This window comes from Canis aureus, chromosome 27 (assembly GCF_053574225.1).
Source record: "Canis aureus isolate CA01 chromosome 27, VMU_Caureus_v.1.0, whole genome shotgun sequence".
Classification (NCBI taxonomy): Eukaryota; Metazoa; Chordata; class Mammalia; order Carnivora; family Canidae; genus Canis; species Canis aureus.
Genome location: NC_135637.1, coordinates 46,011,725 through 46,031,618, shown reverse-complemented (window position 1 = coordinate 46,031,618; position 19,894 = coordinate 46,011,725). Strand labels below are relative to the sequence as shown.

The 19,894-nt window shown below is 51.1% G+C and overlaps 1 protein-coding gene across 1 annotated transcript; it reads right to left on the bottom strand.

Annotated features, from left to right (window-relative positions):
• Positions 1-1,085: 1,085 nt before the first annotated feature.
• On the bottom strand, positions 1,086-16,102 carry LOC144299372 (DNA topoisomerase 3-beta-1-like). The gene is made up of 8 exons (XM_077874928.1): positions 16,084-16,102; positions 7,564-7,746; positions 6,321-6,452; positions 4,927-5,033; positions 4,202-4,276; positions 2,684-2,880; positions 2,078-2,234; positions 1,086-1,292 (listed from the first exon to the last, which is right to left on the bottom strand). Exons 4-8 carry the CDS (start codon positions 4,942-4,944, stop codon positions 1,101-1,103), a joined length of 639 nt encoding a protein of 212 aa, XP_077731054.1. The 5' UTR covers positions 4,945-5,033; positions 6,321-6,452; positions 7,564-7,746; positions 16,084-16,102; the 3' UTR covers positions 1,086-1,100.
• Positions 16,103-19,894: the final 3,792 nt, after the last annotated feature.

Sequence of the window (19,894 nt, the reverse complement as noted above, 5' to 3'; positions counted from 1 at the left end):
AAATAAAATATCAATCAGCTTCAAACTCTGGGCTGAACGGTTGTCAGAAGAGAGGACTGTCTTGCCTGTGGCTAAAACAATCCAAACAACTGTGATGCTTTGCCCCTCCTAACACCACAGAGACCAGCCATGCATCAGGGCAGTGCCTTGTGGATTCCAGAAGGACAAATGTGGGGGCAAATTTAGTCCAAAATGGGTGTGTGCTGCAGTGGAAGCTGGGATCACTATGGGTGAGACCTGGAGATGGTGGCAAGGGGTATCCTGAGAACACGATCAAGGATAAAAGCGTGAAGCAGGGACGTCTGGATGGCTCAGCGATTGGGCAGCGCCCTTCGGTTCAGGTTGTGATCCTGGGATCTGGGATCGAGTCCCAAACTGGGCTCCCTGCAAGGAGCCTGCTTCTCCCTCTGCCTATGACTGCCTCTCTCTTTCAGTCTGTGTCTCTCATGTATAAATAAATAAATCTTAAGAAAAAAAAAAAAAAGAAAAAGTGTGAAGCAGCTTTGGAGGAAGTTCTGGAAGCCTGCATCAATTGCATGTCTAAGCAGAGGGCACCCAAGGAAAGCTTGAAAAGGACGAGAAGGCAGCTGAAGAAGGCCAGGCCGTACCTGCACGACTGTGGTAGCTGGTAAGGCTGTGGGCCACTGCAGTGGCGGTGGAATTGCCCCCACCCCAGGCAGCCAGCCCCCTGCCAGGTGGCATCACCCTCTTCCTAAAAGCCCAGCACATGACTCTCAAATTCATAAAAAACCTGAGTAAAAAACACAGCACCATAAAGGCCAGGAAAGCTGACTGAGGCTGGGATATCCCATGCTAGCTGTGTGACCTCGGCCGAGTTCACTGACATGCACACAGGTCCCTCTAGAGTTGTTAGCGTCCGTATCACAGAAAAGGCACATTGGTGTGAAATGGAGTCCTGCCAAAAAGAGATAATGCCCCTGGGGTCACATGGACAGGGGCTGCAGGTCGTGGATGTGGGGCAATGCCTGGTACAGAGCAGGGATGTAGCACACAGTTACCGCTTGCATCAATAACTGTCCATCTTTCTACAAGATGTCTATTTCCAGAAAGGAAAGAAAGATGGGACCCTAGGTCACGAGCTACTCTTCTAGCCAGAGGCATCCAAGGTCTACCCCTGCCCCGAGCAAACGTGACAGATACACGTGGGGCAGGCCCACCTGGGCTTCCTTCTCCAGCTTTGTCAAGTTTAAAAACATCTGTGCGATCTCCCGGTCGAACACTCGTACTCGGTCCCAGTCCAAAAGAAGAGATCTGTCTTTATCGGCATTGACCTATAGGAAAAAGTACAAAGGCAGAAGACGGGAAAGAAAATGTCCAGGTGAGCACACACTGCCAGGGAAGAGAATCGAGGTAGATGAAGCTGGTCCTCCTCTGGGAAGAAAATGGTCCCGGCTCTAAGGTCTCACAGCCATACCTATACAGGTGTGCAGAGGTGCACAGATATGTAGGCTGAGACCCAGCCCTGTCCCAAGGAAAGGCTGCCCTGACTCCAGGCCTCTCCCCTGAGATTCGGCAAGTAGTCTCGTACGGGGAGCCCAGAGCCAAGGCTGCTGTATCCTTAAGGGTGTTGGAACCTCCGTCACAAATGCCATCCCTGCCCACCCTCTGACACCTGGCCAGCACTAGGTGTAGTCCTTACAGGGGCCCCCAGCCCTATGTCAACCAGACCAGCTCTGTATTGCTTTAAATCTTGTAAGAAGCTTACACGGACGGCATTATTTGGAGAAATGGTTCTAAGACTTCAAAAAGTCTGAAAGTCAGTGGCTTATGGCCCTTGGTCCAAACCTCGGACCTGACCATCACAGCTGACTGTTCTGAGGCATGATCTACCCGGCCCCCTCCCCCTCAAGGCTGAGTTCATTCTTGCCTCTAAATTCAATGCATTCAGGCCTATGAAGGCTGGGATCCCTTCCCTGAGCACCCCACAGACCACTCTGGCGTCCCTCCTGTGCCCTTGGCCTCGGGGGTTTAATGGGCCGGATGATGACAGAAGACCCTCAGAGTCCACAGCCCGAACCTGGAAAGACCCAGCGTGTGTAGGGAAGGGAAAGCAAACCTTGGCCTGCAGCACCCAGTACGTCTCCGGTTTGAAGGACTGGATTTTATCATGTCTCTCCACGCAGAAGCCCAGGGTAGGGGTTTGACATGGCCCAAAGGAGATGAGGGAGCTGTCTAGATTGCCATATTTTCCCTGGAAGTACTTAGTTTGAAATCTACAAGGAGGCATGGGGTAGAGAAAGATATTCTGGTCACGTATGCACTCAAAGCCACCATCGTTAATCACCCACGTTGAGTCCAGCATGGGGCCAGCTGGCGGCAGTGCCCCTGCTCAGAAGACAGGGGACAGAGTGAGAACGTGGCTCAGCACAGGGGCCGGGAAAGGTGTGTGTGGGTAGAGAGGAATCATGTGTTTGCACACATGGCACGGAAGGCAAGAGAGAAGAGTTTCCACCCATCCTGGGGCTGGGAAACCCTTCTATTCTATTCTATGCCCTCCACCCTCTCCTCAAGACCCATGCAGTGAGGCAAACACCCTGCCAGAGAGACAGTTGCCTTCAGGGTTTTTAGAATATGGACACTGGCCTAGTACTAACCAGGCCCAGGGGCAGCAAATGGGGACCCATGAGGCAGGAGCCCTGGCCAAAGGGAGGGCAGCCGGCACCTGGTGAACGCACAGCCGATGCGCAGGTCCAGCTCTTGCCTGGCGTCCACCGACAGCGCCTCGTTGTGGTCTGGCTCGCCCAGGCGGGCCATGGCGGCACAGATGTCCGTGTCTGTGATGGAGCTGAACCTGGCCCGGAACACGGTCTTTTCGCCACTATGGGTTGGATTCATGACGGGCAGCACAGCGTCCAGGACCTGGGGGAGGCAGCCCAGCTGTCACTCACCTTCCAAATCTCTGCCTCCACGCCTCTCGTGTGAGGGCTCCTCTCTGGGGCTGAACCTTGCTGGTGTGACTTCCTCTCCATCCTGCCAGACCCTCCTCCACCTCCTTGCCTGTCCAGAAGTCTGTCTCTCCACATCACTCCTGCTACATGGCTTCTTTTCCTTCCACTGACAAACTTGTTCAAACACCCCCCCTTACTACCATCCTTTCTCTTATCTGCTTTCACCCTTGCCAAACCAGGAAATGCTAATGCCACGACACAGGGAAACTCAGTCATGCAATCCACCCCACTTGACCCATTTCCCTTCTTTTTAGAGGGCAGAGTGCAAGGAGGGGTGGGTGGAACTCTTAAGAAGCTGAAGAAAAGCCAGGGAGGGAAAACAGAATGAAGAGGAAAAGACAAACGGCAGGAGCAGGGAGGGCACAGGGGACCCCCACCTTAGGGACTGAGGGCTAAGCCCAGCAGGGGGCCTGGAGCCAGACTCACTATGAAGGCTGTGCAGTGGGAGGGGAGTCACACTGGACCCTGGCCATGTAGATTCTTTGGTGGGGGGTGCCTTTGTTGCTGAGGGGAGAAAGCCCCCAAGCTTCCGCCCCCAGGGAAGGAGCAGTCCCATAGGGGTGGGGCCGGGACAAGAGTGCCGAGGAAGGGACAAAGCGTGATCACGTTGACTGAGGGTGCTGTGTTGGAACTTGGGGTGTCCTGAGCTCCCTGGCCACACAGGAAGCATTTCCTAAGCCCCAAAGTGTAACAGGCTCCGGGTGAGAACTGGGGGTGCAAGAGGCAGGAGCGTGAGCTGCACCAGGGGACACCTGCAGTCAGGAGCCGCGTGAGGGCGTCACAGCCACAAGAGAGGCAGACACCTGTGTCCTTGCAGGGAGGGTGGAAACAAGATGGGAGGGGGAGGCTTGATGGCATCTTGGAGGGGACGGTGAAGGCTGGAAGTGAGAAAAGCAGGAAGAAAGGTAGCTAAGTGGCAACCAGCCTTGGCCATAGGTCCCTGAGAGGTGCCCAGAAGGCCTGAAAACCTTCCTATCCACTGAGAAAATTCTGCCCTCTGTCTGTATGTTTGCTCACACAGTGCACCCGAGTAGGGGAATAGGTAATACCCCTCTGCCCTTGGCAGAGTCCATACATTTCAAAGTGTCTATGCAATTTCCAAACTAAAGGAGGAGAAAAGGCATTTCTAAGGCAACGCAGCAGATTCCCAGCCGCACCCCCGGCATGGCGCAAATGCGAGGACAGGTCAGTGGGAAGGCTCGAACTAAGGACAGCAGTAGGCCCCCTCTTACCTCAAAACAGATGTTCTCTCCCTCCTTGTCGCAGTCCAGCCATAGCACAATATAGTCGCAGCCTTTGCCCTCCACCTGCCACAGAGTACACAGTGACTGGCCCCTCCGTGGCCCGGCCCGTAGTGCCCACCGACGGTGCTCCCAACCACACCCTGAGCCCCATGGAGCAGGACTGCCACCCAGACTGGGCCCGGGCTGAGCAGCGGCGCTAGACGCAGTTAGGCTGCCTTAGCCACTCAGAGAACTTCACTCAGGACTTTGTTTTTTGGACACAAAGAAATTATAAATGCAAAATGATCTTAACCCCCAAAACTGCATGGGAAGAGGGCTGAAATGAAATAAGCCTAAATGTTAATGGTGGTTGTCTTAGGTAGTGTGATTATATATTTTTTCTTCCTTCTACTTTTTACTATTTTCCATAATGTGTGTGCATTTAAGATGAGAAAAACCGCCACCACCAACAAACAGTTTAAAAAGCAGAATTTCTGCTCTCCAGGGCTGAGTGACCCGGCTGCCCAGGTGGGCCAGTGGATGGTTGTGAGAACAGTCTGAAAGGTGCCTCGTGGGCCAGCAGGGGGAGCTCGCAGAAAGGGCTGCGAGGCCCACCCAGGGCTTCCAGCAAAGGCCTCCAGTTCATCAAAGAGAGGACTCTGGAGACCACCTGCAGTGCAGAGGGCCCAGAGTAGAGGCTTCTCAGGTGCCCATGCCCTAGCACGCCCACACACCTGCAGGAACTTCACCATGTTCAGCTTGGGGTTAGCCTCCTTCTTCTCTGTCGGGGCTTGGCTGAACAGCTCTGCGGGGTCCACCTTGTCTCATTTGTTGTACTTTCCTACAAACCATAGCCACAGTGACAGCTGAATCATACTTCTTGGCTCACCAAGCTTGATCTCTCCAATTGTCATAGGCCCAGGAGGAGAGGGAGGCTTGGAGAACAATTTGCCCAGGGGAACCCCACAATTGGAGGCAGAGCTGGGCCTTCATTCCCCTGGGCTGCTGAGGTGACACCACACCTTGGTCACCTCCAGGAGCCACCGCTGGGCAGGGCTGCTGCTGCTCCAGCCTCACTTCAGGACATGCCCTGTGGCTGGAGCGCCATTCCTGGGCTGGCTCACTTTGCCAGAGCACTGAACCACACCCCTCCTACCTCTGTCTTCTCTTCCAGCCTGAATAGCTGCAACTCTCCCCCTACCCAGCACTTGACTGCACACATGACAGGTGCTCAGGGGAACCCCATGGGGAATCAGTCTCTTGGGCTTCGTGTCTGGTACATCCACCTACTTCTCTACTCAGTGCTCAGTGCTTGCAAGCTTAGCCCTCTGGCTTTCTTTTTGTCCCCATTTCGTACAGCCTGGGAGAACGGGGTCATACAGAGTCAAGTTCAAATCCCAGCTCCCCACCTGCTGGCTGGTGATAAAACTCAAGAGTCCAAATGCTTGGCCACACGACTGAATCAATGTCCTTGTTGTCACTGGGCAACAAGAAGTATTGAGACTTTGCTGTGCACTAAGCTCTCTTCCTTCACCGTCACACTGAGTCCTCAATCCTAGGAAGTGGATGGCACTATCGTAAGACTCACATCACACATGTGGAACAGAAATTTCTTTTTTTTTTTTTTTTTGGAACAGAAATTTCTAGAGGCTCCAGTCCCAGCCCATGAGCCTGTAGAGCATGAGACAGAGCCTAGGCTGGAGTCTCTCATCAACCACAGGGCCCTGCATGTGGCTCTGCTGGGTCACTAATGCTGGCCCTTCCAAGGTAATAGATAACAAAGATGACAATGACAGCCACCAAACGACCACTGGGCAACAGTCACATTCACCTCCCAAATGCCTGCATGGGCCAGCCCCTCTGAGGTGGGCATCCACCACCTCTAGGAAGCACAGGAAGGAGCATAGGGCATGCAGTGACTAAGGGGTGCCTCTGGGATGGGGACCCACGGGCATTGAGCTCTAAAACCTGGGTTCTAGATGACCCAGGACCTGCTGGCCTCAGGACTCATGGGTTCTGCACTAATTTGTCTGCCTGGAGCCCTCCCTGGCTCCATCTAGACTTGGGGCAGCACTTTGCCGGGCTTCCCTCAGTGGGATAGGGGTTGGGCGGGGTGCAGGGGGCTCACCCAGGAAATCCAAGGTCATCACATGACCACAGACGGATGTCATCTTGAAGCGGACGGGCTGGCCAGCAAAGGTCCCGCTGTACTCATGCACGGAGCATGTTCCTTTCAGCCCTTTGTGGGAGGACATGTTTCCTGCAGAGAAGCACAGTGATGGCTGCTCCAGCAGGCCACAGCCACCACAGAGGCCCCAGACCCAGAAGCCACCACTCACAGGGCCAGAGTCCCCCTTCCCCAGAGCAGTCAGTGGCAGCGTTCCTCAGGCCACTGCATGTAACAGTGCTGACGAATGTCGTGGTCCTCCGGGAAACACCACTCATTGCTAACCAACCAGCACGGTATGCTCACCACGCAGGGCCCTGGGCCAGCTGAAGGCCAGGAGCACCCTCTCTGAAGGCTCTCCACAGCAGACACTTGGGCCCTTCCTCTCATTTCTGCCCCACTTCTTTCAAACTTCACCAGGTCTCCATGGACCTCCTCATTACCAGGTCCCTTGACGTCTTCTCATGCTCCCGCTCCCCACTGACAGCCTCTCAGCTGAACTTTCTTCGCTTCTGTGGATTGGGCACTTCTCAGCTCTCCCCTCCCCTTCAAAGAGACACCATCCCACTGTCCTGACCCAGGGGAGGTCACGGTGGACATAGGCCATTTCTAGGTACCCAGAGCACCCAAGCACCCTTCCTATCTGGAGGCAAGTCAGAGATAGGAAGGAAAGGAGCACCCCACCAACTACCCCAGTGGCCAGGATGGAGTTAAGGGACAGATGTCCCCTTTCTTAGTGCCCTGGTGTCTCAGTAGGGCTATATACCAGGGCCAGCCTAATGCTGCTCTTGAGTGACATGAGGCACACAGGCTGCAGCTATAGTGGTTGAGGGCAGTGGCAAAGCTCCTGTGGCGATACGGTCTGTGGCATGGCCTCAGACTTAGACCAGGGCGAGATCTTGGCTCTGTATTCTTCTAGTGAATTCTCTTTCTGTGTAAGTTACCAGGGCTGGGTGCTGCTTTATGAGCAACAGTGGACTGCCCGGTGCTACGCTGTGAATGGTGTCTGTACCTTTTGGGAGTCCTGGACCGCACACTGAATGTAGCAGTAAATGCACCCACAAAAACTAATACTGAGATGCTTCAGTAACACCCACTGTCCTGAACCAAGTCAATTCCAGAGGGCTGGAGTCACACTCCAGAAAAAAAGAAATGACCATGTTTAGTGATTCCTCCCACAAACCCGCCGGTTTGTCTTTCCTACCCCGAGAGAGGATTTTAGCAATGGACTGGGCCAAGGATGGCTTTTCTGCAACCATGAGCACGGTCTTCATCTTGTCTGAAAGCTGCCCGGGGCTTTGGCCCTTCACACTCCAGTTTCAGAGGGATGGAGATGAAGTTCAGAAACTGTTCTTCTGCAGCTCAACACTACCATCAAAGCTGACTCCTAAAGAGAAGAAAGACACACAGAAAACAAATGCTTCTAATGGAAACTCTACCAAGAAGGAAACTCATTTTAAAAAACAAAAACCAGCGGTGCCTGGGTGGTGCAGTTGGTTGAGCATCAGACTCTTGGTTTCAGTTCAAGTTTGACCTAAAGGTAGTGAGATGGAGCCTTGCCTCAGTTTCCATGCTCAGTGGGGAGTCTGCTTGGGTTTCTCTCTCCCTGTCTCTACCCCTGCTCATACACGCTCCCTCTCTCTCTCGAGTAAATAAATATTTTTTAAATGTTTAAAAAAGATTTTTAATTTATTTATGAAAGAGAAAGAATAAGCAGGGGTAGCAGCAGAGGGAGAGGAAAAAGCAGGCTCCCGCTGAACAGGAGCTCAATCCCAGGACCCAAAAGAGCCACCCGGGTGCCCAACAAATAAATCTTTTTAAAAAACCCAAAAAGCAAAACACAAGTAGACACAATTTCTTTGGGATTCCTGGGTGGCTCAGTCAGTTAAGCATCTGACTCTTGATATCAGTTGAGGTCTTGATCTCAGGGTTGTGAGTTTTCAAGCTCTGTGTTGGGCTCCGCGTTGGGCACGGAGCCTACTTAAAAAAAACAACACCCCCCCCCAAAACCCAAACTCCACACATAGGGGTTTCTGGCTGTCTCAGTCAGTAAAGAATGCAACTCTTGATCTCAGGGTTGTGAGTTCAAGCCCCACACTGGGTGTAGAGTTTACTTAAACAAACAAACCTGAAGAAAAAGAAAAAAAAAGACATGGGATAAACCAGGGCAATGGAACTGGCTTAGAAACGAACACCTTGGGAATTTGGGTTCCTTTGGCAGAAGTTGATGTGGCTCCCTGACCTCAGGTCAGTCATGTCACCAAATCCGTGCTAGGGAGACTTGGGGGCCTTTGGATCTGGACTGACAGGCTGGGGTAGCGCAGAGGGCCAGCCCTCCACCCAGGGCACACTTCTGTTTGCTCCCCAGGGCTGAGAGCAGTACCTCCACCTCAGCGGAGAATCGGGATGCCCCGGGACATTTCCTGGTTTTGTTTAAGATTTATTTGAGAGAGAAAGAGAGATCGTACACAGGCGGGGGAGGGGCAGAGGGAGAGAAGCAGACTCCCCACTGAACACGGAGCCTAACTCAGGGCTCATGATCCCAGGACCCTGAGATCATGACTCCAGCTGAAATCAAGAGTCCTCATACACTCAACTGACTGAGCCACCCAGGCGCCCCACCCTGGGACATTTTATAAAATGCAGATGCCAGGCCATGTTCCCTAGATCTTTCTGATCCAAAAGAGGCCTGAGACCCATTGGACAATGGAGTCCAGACCCCAGTAGTACTCGACAGCCCCTTTCCAATGGGCTCCAATCTACCTTCCTGCCTGCCTTTCACAATCTCTAGCATTGCAGATCATGCTCTGGCCAATTAAACTGGACACCATATCTAAAGAAAAACATATTCTTAAGCCTCTGTTCCCTTGCTCGGAATGTACCACCAAGCCCAGAGAATGCAGCTTGACTGTCTGAAGGCCTGGCTCTAGTGCCAACTCTTGGTTAAAGAGCTCTCCCAACACCCTGGGGCGGGACAAAGCATTTCCTGCTGCCCCGAGTCCGTTACAATAGACCGCACCATGCCACGGTTAGTTACTGTCTCATTCTACACCAGCACGAGTTGCCTGAGGTCTGGATCACTGCCGGCCACTGTGACAACTGGTTCCATGATTGCTACAGGACATTGAATTCCTGCTTTTTTTTTCTTCCTGCTGTCTTTTTGATCACTATATATATGGCCTTAACATTGACAAATATGACACTGTATTAAAAAAAAACCAACCCAACAACATGACTGCTACTTAAACAACTGGGCAACCTTCTGGGTGGGCTGGGAGGGTTAAAGCTAGATTCCTACTTTATTTATTTATTTAAGATATCATTTATTTATTCATGAGACACACACACACACACACACACACACACACACACACACACACACACAGAGGCAGACACAGGCAGAGGGAGAAGCAGGCTCCATGCAGGGAGCCTAACGTGGGACTTGATCCCGGGTCTCCAGGATCATGCCCTGGACCAAAGGTGGTACTAAACCGCTGAGCCACCGGGGCTGCCCTAGACTCCTACTTTAGAATTGCCACCAAAACAGATTCCAGAGCTGGCAGAAATTTACGCAAAAAGATCAAACTAGAAAAAATACTAGGGGTGCCTGGGTGGCTCAGTCAGTGAAGTGTCTGTCATTGGCTCAGGTCATGATCCTGTGGTCCCAGGATCGAGCTCCCTGCTCAGTGGGGAGCCTGCTTCTTCCTCTCCCTCTGCCCCTCTCACCACTTGTGCTCTTTCTCCATCACGTTCTTTCTTTTGTTTTTTTAAAGGGTTTTTTTTTAAAAGATTTTATTTATTCATTCATGAGAATACACAGAGAGGGGGGAGAGAGAGGAGAGAGAGAGAGAGAGAGAGAGAGGCAGAGACACAGGCAGAGGGAGAAGCAGGCTCCATGCAGGGAGCCCGACGTGAGACTCCATCTCGGGTCTCCAGGATCACGCCCTGGGCTGTAGGCGGCGCTAAACCACTGAGCCACTGGGGCTGCCCTCCATCACTCTTTCAAATAAATAAAATCTTAAAAAAAAAAACAACTAGAAAAATACTAGAAGAAAACATAAACTTTGGTATGAAGGAAAGACACATAAGGATTTCAGAAGCTCAGAAACATATCTCATGTTTGAAAGCATTTGCTTTCTTTTTCTGTGAATGGTCTATTCCTATTTCTTTACCCTTTCTCTCCCCAGCCAGACTGCTGTTTTCTCATTTTTAGTAATTGTTTTATATAATGAGGAAATTAGCCCTTTGTGATATGATGGCCAACAACACTTGTAATGGCAAATTAGAAGTAAAATGAGCTCATGCTTATCTCACTAGCAATGATCACAGGATGAGCACACGTGGAGGAGGGTCTGGTGACAGGCAAACTATGAAGGTAGGTGGCTGAAGTAAAACTGGACCAACCTCTGTGCGGAGCAATTAGACGATCTCTCTCAAAACTACAAGTGCACATCCCCAGCAATCCCACCCCTGGGAATGAATTCAATCACCCCACCAGAATTTATTGAGCACATACTACATGCTCAGTATGTGTTGCTATGTGCCACGTGGGACAAAGTCCAGGCATTAAGACCCACAGAGGATTGGGGGACAGTGGGGAGGGCAGTTTCAGACTTTGGGTTTGCTTTGAGGGAACTGGGAGGTAGCACAGGAGCCTGATGACCTGACTTCAAGTGTTCAAGAGATCCCTCTGGCTCTAAGAAGGGAGTCACTGGGCCTTGGGGGCAGCGATGGAGGTGCTGAGGGAAAGTTGGGGTCTGGGGCTGATTCCCAAGGCAGAGCCAACAGGACTGAGAAGGGGAAGTGAGGCAAGTGCAGAATGACTCCAGTGCCTTTGGCCTAGGGAGCTAAAGGATGGGATTCCCATTTGTTGAGATGGGAAGTTAGGAGGAAGGAGCAGTTTGGGACAAAGATGCAGGAGCTGTCAGGTATGTTAAATGTGAGCTGCCTAATAGCCAGCTGGGCCATGGAGGAGGCGGTGGCATGTGGTGGCATGTGGAGCAGGGAAAGGAGCCCAAGTTGGGGGCTGGGGAGATAAGGTGACTCAGGAGAGGGGAGATCCTCAAAGGCCAGAGAAGAGGCACTTGGGTTGGTGGCGGGGGTGGGGAGGGCGGGAGGGGAGGCAGGAAGTCATTGCACATCACACATCGAAGGCTACAGATACTTGCAGCCTGGGGGAGGTGATAATGGAGACCTGACATTGGGGTCTGGAGACCTACAGGCGCCAGGTGACCTTGATGGGAGCTGTTTCATGCAGGAGTGCCAAAGGGAAAAGCCTGAGGGGGGTGAGCTCAAGAGGACCTGGAAGGAGGGAAGAGGAACAGTGAGTAGGTTTTTACATTTTAAGATGGAAGATAAACCAGCATGTTTGTAAGGAGGATAGAAGTAGTAGAGTAGAGGGAAAAGAGAAGATGCAGGAGGTGAGGGGGGAATTGCTGGAGTGATGTCTCTGGGTGGGAAGCAGTGGCTGTCCTTGGCCAGAGGGCCCCTCTAAGAAGTACAAATGTCAGCAGGTCAGCAGTGAGGACAGGAGATGGCACTGGGGGCAGGCTGCCAGCAGGGGAAGGGCTAGATTTAGCAGGGATGGGATGTGCCAGGTGAGTAGGAGTGAGAGGGTGAGGGGAAAGATACTCTAGGATGGGCAAGGAGGAGGGGAGGACGTGGGAAGGTCCACGCAGGGCATGCGCTGGTGGGGTCTAAAATCTTTATGTGCTAGAGTGGGGAGCAGGGGTGGAAGAAGAAGAAAAAAAGTCAGAGGGCAAGGTGCCTGGGCACTGGTGTGGGGGCCTGAATGGCGTGGGGGATGAGGCCGCAGGGGGACAGGAGACTGCAGAAGTAAGCAGTGGGCGCTGGCAAGACTGTCCACGTGGACACTGGGTTCCTGAGGCAGGACACAGCGGGTAACACACCGCCGGGGAATCCCCTGCAGCATTATCAGTCAGAAGACATTAGAAACGTTCTAGGGTATGCCAACAAGGAACTGTTAAATAAAGTGTGGCAGACAATGGAACACCAAGCAGCAATGAGAAAGAAGTGCATCTGCTCCGTAAATACTAATGTGAATTGAGTTTCAGAGAAATTACATGAAGAAGTGAAGTGTGTGACTGTACAAAGCACTGCCATCTATGGATGCGTGCACACACACACTCAAGAAATGGCAAAGCAACCACCTGGGGGCAAGAGTGGGGTTAGGGTCTGGAAGCTGGACCTGGGGGGGCCTTCTGCTAACCATACTTCCTTTTTTACTTGTTACATTTAGTGCAGTAGACACACATAAGTGGTCAAAAAGAACTACGATTTAGAAGTACGGAAGAGGGGCGCCTGGGTGGCTCAGGTTAAGTGTCTGACTTTGGCTCAGGTCATGATCTCAGGGTCCTGGGATCAAGTCTGGTATCCATCCATCCGGCTCTGTACTCAGTGGGAAGTCTGCTTGAGATTCTCTCTCTCCTTGGAACACCTGGGTGGCTGAGCAGTTAAGTGCGCCTGCCTTCCGCTCAGGACGTGATCCTGGGGTCCTGGATCGAGTCCCACATCGGGCTCCCCGCATGGAGCCTGCTTCTCCCTCTGCCTGTGTCTCTGCCTCTCTCTGGGTCTCTCTCATAAATAAATAAAATCTTAAAAAAAAAAAAAAAGATTCTCTCCCTCTGCTTTGATGTGTGCGTGTTTTCTCTATAAAAAAAAATTTACCTGTGAAGTGAATAATAAAAACTTACAGATGCCTAAATTTTTTAAGATTTTATTTATTTATTCATGAGATACACAGAGAGAGAGGCAGAGACACAGGCAGAGGGAGAAGCAGGCTCCATGCAGAAGCCCGATGTGGGACTTGATCCCGGGTCTCTGGATCACACCCCGGACTGACGGTGGTGCTAAACCGCTGAGCCACTCGGGCTGCCCTAGATACCTAAATTTTAAAAACAGACTTTACATCTATAGGACTACTGCAAACACTTCTCAACGTCCTTTTTTCCTATGGTGTTAAAATTTCTAGAAGTTTTATATTTCTACTACTCTTCTTTGTACCTAAGGATCCTAAACACTTTCAGGAAATAACAGATTCTTCTCTACAGATCCCTTTAGAGAAACATTTTGTCCTAGCATCTTCAAAGGGAGTACCTCATTTATCCAGGGCTAGGGATAAACCTCGACAGCGCCCACGAAGGCACACCGGCATCCATACCCGTTTCAGATCACCTGTCCACCTCAGACTAGTTGCTGTTCCACACTGTTACATGTAGGTCTTTAGCAGCTCTGGCTCTAGTTCAACAGTTTATAGTTCAGTTCTGCATAAGGACTTTGTAATGATCTGAGTATCACTGATTTACTGGGAAAAATGTATGACTTTCTTTAAGGATTTGGAATCCTGGGAAAGGGACCCTGGTGATGATCTGGTACAGACGTCTCAAGGAAGAACAAATTAAGACTCAGAGAAAGAGATTCTCCAAAGGTTACCTGGAAAGTTTGTTGAGTTGGAGCTGAAACTCCTGCTTCTCTATGAGATACTTTTTTGTTTTTTTAACTGCACCAGGGTCTACCTGTTAAAAGAATTCTGCAGTCTTAACTGATTAATTTTCGGTGGTTATCTTGGGGCCTATTTTTCTATTAAGGCACACTCCAACTTCAAAAGGGAAATCAGGGACGTCTGGGTGGCTCAGTGGTTGAGCATCTGCCTTTGGCTCAGGTCGTGATCCAGGGTCTTGGGATTGAGTCCTACGTTGGGCTCCCCATGGGGAGCCTGCTTCTCCCTCTGGCTCTGTCTGTGTTTCTCATGAGTAAATAAGTAAAATCTTTTTTTTTTTTTTTTTAAAGGGGAAATCAATGAGAATAAAAGCTGAAAGCAGTGGTTTGCAAACTTCTATAAACCATCATTATACCATATGCCATCTTAAAACCCTTTTGCTGTACTGTTATTACTTAAGGGTTTGCATTTTTTTAAAAAGATTTTATTTATTTATTCATGGGAGACACAGAGAGAAGCAGAGACATAGGCAGTGGGAGAAGCAGGCTCCTCACAGGGATCCCGACGTGGGGCTCAATCCCTAAACTGAGCCAAAGGCAGACGCCCAATCTCTGAGCCACCCAGGCGTCCCAGGTTTTTGCTTTTTAAAAAAATCTTGGGATCCCTGGGTGGCGCAGCGGTTTGGCGCCTGCCTTTGGCCCAGGGCGTGATCCTGGAGACCCGGGATTGAATCCCACGTCGGGTTCCCTGGTGCATGGAGCCTGCTTCTCCCTCTGCCTGTGTCTCTGCCCCTCTCTCTCTCTCTCTCTGTGACTATCATAAATAAATAAAAAAATTAAAAAAAAAATCTTAAAAAAAAAAAAAAATCTTAAGGCAGCCCCGGTGGCTCAGCGGTTTAGCTCTGCCTTCAGCCCAGGGCGGGACCCCGGAGCTCCGGGATCGAGTCCCACGTGGGCTCCCCGCATGGAGCCTGCTTCTCCCTCTGCCTGTGTCTCTGCCTCTCTCTCTCTTTCTTTTTTTTTTTTTTTTTTTAATTTTTATTTATTTATGATAGTCACACAGAGAGAGAGAGAGAGAGAGAGAGAGGCAGAGACACAGGCAGAGGGAGAAGCAGGCTCCATGCACTGGGAGCCCGACGTGGGATTCGATCCTGGGTCTCCAGGATCGCGCCCTGGGCCAAAGACAGGCGCCAAACCGCTGCGCCACCCAGGGATCCCCTCTCTCTCTCTTTCATGAATAAATAAATAAAATCTTAAATGTCTGTTATTTTTAAAGGGAAATGTGATCGCCTTCTTTTCCATAACCTATGTGGTTCATCAAATTTGATCTCGTCGCCTGCTAAAGCTGCATCTGAAGTTGGTTCTCTCATTTCAAAAGGGAGAATCAGCCAGTGCTGAGGGCGTGTTGACAGCAAACAACACACACTGGAACTGTGAAGGGAGAGCGTCAGGTGGGCACTTACTGCCGGTCGGTCGGCGGACTCTCCTCTCGGCAGCAGGATCAGCAACGGTGGGTGCCCTCGGGGGTCGCGGTACACAAAGTCCTCCCCTGTCCGTCTTACGAACAACGGAACTCGGCTTGGGGGTGGAGGCCCAGCGGTGGCGCAGACAGCACCGAGAGCAGGATCTCCACCTTGGCCACTTAAGCCGGTGCCGCGGGGTCCGGAGAGCAAGCCCCTCCTCTGCACGCAAGCCCGCTCCGCACGCCGCCGCTCTCTCCAGCCTGGCCCGTCACGCCTCGAGGCTGGCCTGGGCAGTTTTCTGACTGCGAGCGGACCGAGGCTCAGAACAATGCGGCCGAGGCCCAGGCGACCTTTGCCGCGGCTCTAGGGGCACCTCGGGGCTCCGCGGCCATCAAGCCCACTCTGGGCGGACCTTCCCACGTCCTCTCCCGAAGGCTGAGTGGCAAAGAGGCAGGATAAGGCCAGTCTTCCCTTTCACCTGCGAGAACTGAATCCGGCGAGTCTGTCCACCAACAACTCGGAGAAACACACCCGGAGCCCTCAAGGCCGGGCCGGGCCCGGGGCGGCAGGCGGCCCCCCGCACCTCCGTCTCCCCACCTGTGGCCGCAGCCCGCACCTCGGAGCCCCGCGGGAGGGTCGATGGAGGTCGCCCCTCACCACCTCCCGGCACCCCCACCGCCAGCCGCGGGGTGCGGGCGCCCCCGCCGGGAAGCAGGGCGCGGGAAAGCGAGGCGCCGCCTCCTCTCCCACGCCCCGGGGCTGGGGGCCCACCTCCCCGGCGCTTCCCGCCGCCCGCCGCTCACCCGCAGCCCCGCCGCGGCTCCCGCCGGGGCTCCCGCCGCAGCTTCCGCTCGGGGGGCGGACTCGGCAGCCTCCACTTCCGGTCCGGCCGCGGCGGGCGTCCCCGCGGCTGGCGTCCCCTCGCCTGTCCTCCGGGGCGCGCACGTCCGCGTCCGCGGGTTCCGTGGCTCGCGGGTACCGGCCCTGCCTCCTGACCCCTCCCCGCGGCCTCCCCAAACCCCCCACCTTACTCTTCTCCGCCACCGGGAAAGCAAGAAAGGCAGCTGTTACAATGGTCGTAAAAACGGAATGATAAATATGAAAATATATATGCTGTTCATAATTAAAATAATCAAATTCGCAGATGAGCGTATAGCCGACTCTTTTTAATGCTGTGACTGTGGAATGAACGAATGAATGAATAGAAAATCTATCTGAAAAAAAATCCATCTGGAAGATGAATTGGGCAATAAAAACAACTTTTTTTGTGTGTTAAAGCATTAGGATTATGGAAGGCTTAAAAAACTTTTCATGGCCTTATTTCAATATCTTTTATGGTGTCCCTAAATATGTTTTAAGTAATAGCAGACACACATTTCCCCTGCTCCCTGTAGGCTTTTTCTCCAATCTGCCTTTTTTGAGTAGGAGCCTTGAAAGATGCTCTGGACAAAGAAACATCTTATGGTCAAATTAAGGTCGAGAAATGCCAAGAATTAAAAGTCATAATGAGACTCATTTTCAAAACGGAACTGATTCCAAACCCACTCCTTGGCAAGGTCTCCGTCTCCAAAATGGCAGCTTCATCTTCCTGGTTGCTTAAGCCCAGTGTCTGACAGCGTCCTGGATTCCTCTCTTTTTCTCGCTTATTACTCATCTGAAAATCCTGCCATCCCTGTCTTCAAAATATATCTGAGATGCAATCAATCCTCCCTGCTTCCACGGCCACCATCCTGACCCAAGCCCATCTCCCTCCTGGTCTCCTAGTCTCCACTCTGCGCCCTATGGTCTGTTTCCCACACTATTCTAGCGGTCAGGTCTAAGACTGGATTTAAAGGGTGAGACCAGTTGGCAGAGAGGCAGCACCAGAGCCCCTTTATTCTTTAATTCCATTTGGGGATCATTCTGCCCACCAGGAGGTAAGATCTGAGGCCTGGACCCAGCAGGGGGCACGGCGTGCTCAGTTCTGGGGGATCTCAAGAGCGTTCTTGCCAAAGCCCAGTCAATGCTGACTCAGCTGGCCTCAAGGTCAGATCCCTGAGAGACAAGGTCACTGTATCCTCCACAGGAAGGGGCAGCAACATTGCAGGATGTGTTATCTTAAGCCACATCAGCAACTGCCAGGTCCCTGAAGTCCTCATCTACAAGAACAACAACCAGTCCTTAGGATTCCTGACTCATTCTCTGGTTCCAATTTGGGCACCACAGTCCCTCTGACTATTGCTGGGCTCTCAGCTGAGGACAAAGCTAGTTACTACTGTCAATCCTATGACGCCTCAGTTGAGCCTGCATGGCTCAGAGTTCCAGACCCCAGAGTAAGTGACACACACAAACCTTTTAGCTCTTCTAGCACATTCATGACATCTGCTGGGTAAATCTTACTTTCTTGTCACCATGATGATTTTAAGTCAATTCTGGCATTTTTGTGGTTTTAGTGTTCACACCTTACGTATGCTGGCTCCACGTGCATCTCTGCCTTCCTGGCTGCTGGTGGCGTATTGGTAACTGTGGTCTTTATCCTTGGAAGTCAGTGTAGCTGGACCTAAAATCCTTCACTCATGTTTTCCTTCCCTGAATATCTTAAATATATCACTCTAGTTCCTTCTGGTATAAAATGTTGCTCTCAAGAAGTCTGATAATCTGATTTTTCTTTCTCTTGTGATTTTTTTTTGCCTCAATGCTCCAAGTTTCTTTTTAAGTTTATTGATTTTTGCTAGAATACATCCTGGTGTCGGTCACTTGGATCAGTTTTCTCAGGTTTACAGTTTCCCTTGGAATATATGGTTTCAAAGATGTTTTTTCTAATTTAAGGAAAGGTCTCTCAAATCTGTACTATTTGTACTTGACTTTGTACTATCCTCTTGTTTCTTTTCAGAGTCTCCTATATTATACAGGTGTTGGCTCCTTGTGTGTGTGTATCTGTGTGTGTATGCACCTATCTTCTAAACTTGTAACTTTTTTCTCAAATTTATTTTGTCAGTCTGCTTATTTTACATACTTGAATGAGAAGAACACAGGTGGGAACTTACATAACCTGTCCTCAACCCTTCTATAAGGCAGTCATCAAATTTTCTCACAAAGAAAACCAGCAAGTCTCCTTATACCAGCATGGTGCGGGCATAAGGAGAAGACAAAGACAGCTCGATGAAATGTAATACAGCTGCCAGTCAAGGATGAACATATGTAATATCAATTGATTTTTCACAAAAGCACCAGAGCAATTCAATAGGAGAAAGCAAAGTCCTTTCAATAAGTGGTGCTGGAAACAAGTAAACTTCCATTTCCATGGACTAAAAAAAGTTAATGTAAAATTTGTAGACAGCAAAGGCAGTCATCATTAATGTACACATGATGATTCCATTTGTATGCAAACACCTGTGTTACCACCTTCCAGATGAAGACAAAGAAAATTTCCAACACCCCAAAAGGGACTCTTAGTGGCTGCCCAGTCAGTACTCCCTCATATTCTGCTGGTAAAGGTTGAATTTGCCCTGTGCTCTGTGTGTGTGTGTGTATACATGTGTGTTCAGTGTGGATTCAGGCTCCACTGAGGAAGCAGGGCCTGTAATCTCTTCTTGGGGATGCTGTGGGCATGTCCTTGATAGATGCCCAGGGTGTTGGCAATAGGACGCCAACTCTGACTCCGTGGGTGCTCAGTGCTCCCTGGAGTCCAGAGCTGTCTTCCAGCCCCTACCCAGGCCACCCTTCACAGGACCACCTCCCTATAGACCACAGTGCTAAGGAGGGGAGCTGATCTGCACAAAGAGAATCTCCCTGCCTCACTGGGAGAATAGGAGAGATGGTGGACTGCTCATCTCCAGCTGTGGGGCCTTGGAGATAGGGTTAGTATTAGGTCTTTAAATGCTTAGAAAAATTCACTAGGGAAACCATCTAGGCATACGTTTTCTTTGTGAGAAAATTTAAAATCAGAGATTCTATTTTTTTTTAGCAGATATAGGACATTTTAGATTTTCTATGTGTATTCTGTTACCTTTTGAAATCTGTTTTCAAGGAATTTGTCTATTTCATTTGGTTGTCAATTTTATGGACATGAATTTACTTACATTATTCTTTTAAGCTCCTCCCTCCCCAAGACTGCGTTGTTCTCCATCTTTTCCCATTTCCACTCCAATTTCATTTCTCTCTGTGGATATCACTTGGCATTATTCTTTGGGGGTGGGGACAAGAGTGTTCTTTAGGGGTAGAGTCAGGGCCTAGGCCCTGAAGCAGCAGGGGCTCATGGGGCTGTCCCTGGGGTCCACTCACAGTGGGGCAATCAGGCCCCTGGTTTCCTGCATGCCAACCTCTGCTAAGGGTCCCTGGGGCCATGTCCCAGCTGGTGGGGTGGGGTGGGGATGAAAAGGATCAGGGGAGGGGCACCATTGTGCAGAAAGGATGCCTTTCTCCCAGGGTGCTGGGGAGGGAAGGGTGGAGTCGCACCGTAGAAGTGGGGGGCCTGTGGGACCCAAGACAGGGCTTAGGTAGGTACTTTATTCTGCTAGCTTTTTTTTTTTTTTAAGATTTTATTTATTAGAGGCACACAGAGAAAGAGAGAGAGACAGAGACAGAGACAGAGAGAGGCAGACAGAGACAGACAGAGGCAGAGGGAGGCAGAGG

Bases quoted from the DNA above. Each gene is read 5' to 3' on its own strand.
- LOC144299372 (XM_077874928.1), bottom strand. The intron at 2,881-4,201 runs GTAAGAGGGGGC...TGCCTCCCCCAG, and splicing joins GAGAGAACATCTGTTTTGAG to GTCCTGGACGCTGTGCTGCC. The intron at 1,293-2,077 runs GTTTGCTTTCCC...TTTTTCCTATAG, and splicing joins ACTGGGTGCTGCAGGCCAAG to GTCAATGCCGATAAAGACAG.